Source organism: Trichosurus vulpecula, chromosome 1, assembly GCF_011100635.1.
Source record: "Trichosurus vulpecula isolate mTriVul1 chromosome 1, mTriVul1.pri, whole genome shotgun sequence".
NCBI lineage: Eukaryota > Metazoa > Chordata > Mammalia > Diprotodontia > Phalangeridae > Trichosurus > Trichosurus vulpecula.
The window spans coordinates 307,728,831-307,733,945 of NC_050573.1; the positions used below are offsets into that span (position 1 = coordinate 307,728,831).

A 5,115-nucleotide genomic window follows, 5' to 3' on the forward strand; every position below is an offset into this window, starting at 1 on the left:
ATTCTCACTAACAAAGAGAAACTGGCTACTGAAGTAGAAATGATAGCAACCTAGAAGAGAAGTGACCATTCCATCTTAAAGTTTATGAAAAATTAGCAGGCATCCTGAGATAGGTGAAGAACAGATTTCACAGTTCATAGAAAGCAGGATCCCATGGACAAAATTTTGCAAAGCAATGGGTCCAGGAAGCATAGAAGGCTCTCAAGGATGAAATTCTAAAGATATAAAAAGCAACATTGAGAAGGAAAAGGGAGGCTTTGTCTATATGATACTATAAAAAGTGTTAAAAAGCACTAAAGTTTGGAAAAGGCTGAGGCTGGCCAGGAATATAAAGACAACAAAAAAGATTTTGGTGGGTCATGGCTAACACAAGCAACTATCAAAAGTTTTTGTTCCAGGCTTATCTGCTTGTGATCTAAGTTCTTTCCAATGTGTCTTTCACCTTCAATAAATAATCTAATTTCCTATGTATGAATATAATCAACCGAGCAATCTCTCTAATCACATAGTTCAAAAAAAAATCCTCAAACTCTAACAGCTTCATCTTGCTGCTGGAAGGGGAAATAAAATTATATTGGTAAAAAGAGAAGAATAAAAGATGGGATAGTACTACTGACTAGAATGGACAAAGCTATAACAAGTTATGATAGCAATAACATATAGCACTCTAAGGTTTATAAAGTTCTTTACATAGATAATTCTCATTTGACCCTTGGCAAAATTACTCAATTCTTTATTTCTCTTCTAAATGGAATAGTCTTTGGACTGGAAAGGACAGACAAAAGTGGATAACAAATAGAAACATAAGATAAGCAAGAATATATTGAGGACTCATGACTAAATAAATTCAAGGAACTAGGCCCACATGAACTACTTTCCAGGGTACTTCACTTAAAAGACTTGGAGGATATGATTGCTAAACCACTTTCTGTGATATATGAAATAGTTAATATTTATATATTTAAGATTTGGAAAGCACTTTACATGCATTATTTGCACCTCATAACAACCCTGTGAAGTAAATACAAATATATTTTAGTGACAGGAAACAAGGTCAGAGAGATTACATGAGTTGCCCATGATCATCACATAACTACTGTCAGAGGAAGGACTTGAAACCAGATCTCTTCTGTCTAGAACACTTTCCAGAATAGAAGTGCCCCAGACTTGGAGAAGGGTAAAGTACTGATTTTCAACAAAGGGAACTATACAGGCCAGAGAGATTAACTTTGATACCTATCAAAATAATAAAATGTATTAGAAAATAAATCGTCCATGAGTATCTAGAAAAGGCTGCAGTACTCATAGCAAACCAGCATGGCATCAAGGAACACATCATGCCAGACTCTCTCTTTTCCTTTTTTGATAAGTGTTGCTACACTGATAGATAAGAGGAATGCTAAGAATACAGTTTATCTAGATTTTATTTATTTATCGAGATCTAAAAATTAACTTTTATTAGTTGAGTGACCAGGAACTGACAACTTAAGATTATACATTTTAGAGACACCAAGGCCTAGGCTCTGAGGTTTTGCTCAGCCTCTTCCAGCCCTTAATAGGGTTTTATGGGAGAGGCATCATAAATAGAGACAAAAGGCTAGGTTAGCAGAATGGCTTCAGGTCATTACTTCCCAACCTTTGGACAAGCTGCTCACTTCTTGGCCAGGCTGGGGAAGAGCCAACACTTCAGGGGGAAAAAAAATACCCAATAAATAATTCCAGATAATACCATCCTACCTATTACAAATTTGAAAGTTTTTGTTCCAGGCTTATTTGCTTGTGATCTAAGTTCTTTCCAATGTGTCTTTCACCTTCAATAAATAATCTAATTTCCTATATATGAATATAATCAACCAAGCAATCTCTCTAATCACATAGTTCAAGAAAAATTCTCAAACTTTAACAGCTTCATCTTGCTGCTGGAAGGGGAAATAAAATTATTCTGCTTCTCTCCTATAGAAGAGAAGGCCAAACCCATCCAGAGAGTAGAAAACATCTAAAATATAATTTATGACATTGAAAGAAGCACAAAAGCAGCTGTTTCCCTTAACTGGCTCATTAAAGAAAGTCACCCAAAGTGGGCAACTTTACCATTCAAACAAGTTTCTTTGGAAATTTCCCCTCCCCCAAAACAATAAGTAGTCCTTTAAAATGATCCATGATTGTGTCCAAGTCTATAAGGTCCAAATAAATGCTGCTTTGCCATCTCATGAACCAGGCTCAAGGCTAGCATGGGAATTATTGGGATGAAGAGGTACAGTGGCTCCACGTGGTGTGACTTCAATAATCCCTGGTTTGTCGATGATGCGGGCTGTCTGGTTTCCTTTTTCCACAATGCCAATAATCCATGCTTGGTGACCCTCTCCATACTTAGGAGACTTAATTTCAGCACAGAAGCGAGCGGCATGCTCTCGGGGCAAACAAATCAGTAAACCCCCAGAAGTTTCTGCCGATGTTCCCTGGAGAAGACCAAATCGCCCACTGGCCTTACTAATAGCAGCCATCTTAGCGATGATTGGGAGATTATGAATGACAAAGGATACTTGACTTCTTTGTTGCCTTGCAAGATTCTGAGCATGTCCCAAGATTCCAAAGCCAGTGACATCAGTAGCGGCATGGGCATTAAAAGTGTGCATTAATCCAGCCGCAGTTCTGTTCAGCATGGCCATGCTAAACATAGCCTCCTGATAGGCCAATTCCACGTCTTCTCTGGTTACCACCAACTTGATCTTATTCCACCTCTCTGGATTATCCAGCCACTGGTGGGCATTGACTGCCACTTGGGTTCCTAAGGGTTTGGTCAACACCAGCACATCCCCAGGAACTGCACTATCTGGCATGATGAACTCATTAGGTTGACAGACCACAGTAGCGACACCCCCAATTATGATCCAGGGGTTTATCACGGTCTGTCCCCCAGTCACTGATGTCCCTCCTTCCTCGGCCGCATCCCTAAAGCCTTTGATCATGAGAGGCATGATCTTCTCTCTCTCCTCCTCATTCATCTTTTGGCTGACACTGAGTAGCATCAGCATATTATCACACTCGGTAATGCCCATGGCGTACAGATCACTCAGCACATTGGCACACGCGATTCGTCCCATCATGTAGGGGTCTTCGACCAAAGGGTAAAAGAAGTCCGTGGTCTGCACAAGGGAAAGCCCTCCGTGTCTCAAAGGGATCACGCAGGAGTCCATTCCTATGCCGAGGGTGGGGGGGGAGGGGCTGGCGCCCGCCGCCGACGGCACGAAGGGCCCGGCATCGGGCCCCGGCTCCTGGGCGACCGGCCCCGCAGCCTCCTCCGCGCCGCTGTCCCCGAAGCCGAGGCCTAGGCCGGGGGCCCGCGGGGGCCGCTCCTCCGGCCGCGTCAGTCCCGCCAGGAGCGTGAGCAGCGCCTCCTGGGGGACCTTGCAGCCTCATCCCTTCATGTCGGAGAAGCTCGTCAGGCGCCAGTTGGGGCTCAGGCCCAGCGCCTGGGGCTCAAAGGGGCGATAGGAACCGGCGAAGGAGCCGCCGATCGCCGGGGTGACGGCTCCGTTCCCAACCGTCGCTGCCGCCGCCGCAGCCATAGCGCCTGCTCAGTCCCCCCCGCCCGCGCCCGACTCTCGCGAGGTTACTGCTAACTGCCCTTTTACCGAGCGTTCGTTCCGCTGAGCCTCTAACGCGGAGAATGAGCGGAGCGGCTCATGCTGTCCGGTGCGCGAGCTCCCGGGCTGCTGCTGAACGCCGGGCGAGGAGAGTCCCGCGCCGCTCCCTGGGGCGCGAGCTCCCGGCCGCCGCCGAGAGCTTCCAGTGCCGCGCCGCGGCGTGAGCTCCGGGCTGCAGCGCAATGGGTCTCGTGCTGCCTCGTGCGCGAGCTCCCGGGCTGCTGCCGCAGAGCGCGCGACGAGTGGGAGGAGAGGATGCGGAATGCGCCGGCCGGCCCCACGCAAAGAGCCCAGCTTTAACTGGCTCTGGGCCTTCTAGCAAAGAGGCTGCCCGTGCAACTTCCCAAGGGGGAGGAGGGACTGCGCTCCGAGGGCCCGCCGCTGCTTCTCAGTGTTAAAGGCGGGTCTGGCCGTTAATGATCAGCTTATGATTGGCAGCCAGGGGTCGTGGCTGAGGAGCTGCCTCTTTTTTGCAGATAAGAAAACTGACGAGTTAAGGGTCTAGTCCTGGGTCACACGAGTGATTTTGGAGATAAGATTCAAATCCAGGTCGACCTCACTCCCCAGTCCAGCCTACCCACGGCCCCTTGCCTGCAGATGAAACAAAGCTGCAACAGTAAAGGTCCAGAAAGCTCTTGACTGACTGTACGAGTCAGGTAAATGTAGTAAGGTGGAATTTAGTAGAGACAGGTGCGTTAAAAGTCTTTATGTTTAAAAACTAAAATGTACAGATAATGACAGTTCTCCCTCAACCCCTCCCCCCCCCCCCAAAAAAGATCTGAGGCTACAAGCTCCGCATAGACGGTGTGATTTGACAACCCAGAAATAGGATCTTCTCCTGCATTAAGGGTCAAAGTGTCCAGGAGTAGGTAGGTGAGGCTCATTCTGTACTCTGCTGAGACCCCACGTCCAGAGTACTGCGTTCAATTCTGGGCAGCACATTTTAGGAAGGAAATGGATAAGCTAGAGCAGATCCAGAGGAGGGCAAACTAAGGGCTTGGAATTCACTGCTAAGTTCTGAGGCGGTTGGGGAAGCCATTCAATAGAGCCCAGAGCCTGGAGTCAAGAGTCAAGCTCCCGATCCAGCCTCAGACACTGAGACCTGCAGGACCCTGGGCAAGTCACTAAACCCTTGTCTGCCTCAGTTTCCTAAACTATAAAAGAAAAGCACCTGCTTCACAGGGTTATGAGAAACAAATGGGATTTTTGTAAAGTGCTTAGCACGTAGCAGGAACTTAAAAAATGCTTGTTGGCCCCATCCCACGTCCTTCCCTTGTTGGCTGTTGTTTGTCCTTGGTTCTTGAAGAGGACCACCAATGACATCAGAAAGGCAAGATATAAATCAGGATGACTGGAGATGGGCCTGGATAATGTAGGAGACCTTGGCCTTTTTAAGCTTTTCCAGATCTCTGTCCGAGGCAATGCCCATGCAGTGATTAAGGGTAGGTGAGACTGTGGTTGTGTTTGT

The 5,115-nt window shown here is 46.9% G+C and overlaps 1 protein-coding gene across 1 annotated transcript; it reads right to left on the minus strand.

Moving 5' to 3' along the window:
- Positions 1-712: 712 nt before the first annotated feature.
- Positions 713-3,991, minus strand: SEPHS2 (selenophosphate synthetase 2). Its single transcript, XM_036740855.1, has one exon. The coding sequence runs from the start codon at positions 3,567-3,569 to the stop codon at positions 2,208-2,210; it is 1,362 nt and encodes a 453-aa protein (XP_036596750.1). The 5' UTR covers positions 3,570-3,991; the 3' UTR covers positions 713-2,207.
- Between the last annotated feature and the right edge of the window lie 1,124 nt (positions 3,992-5,115).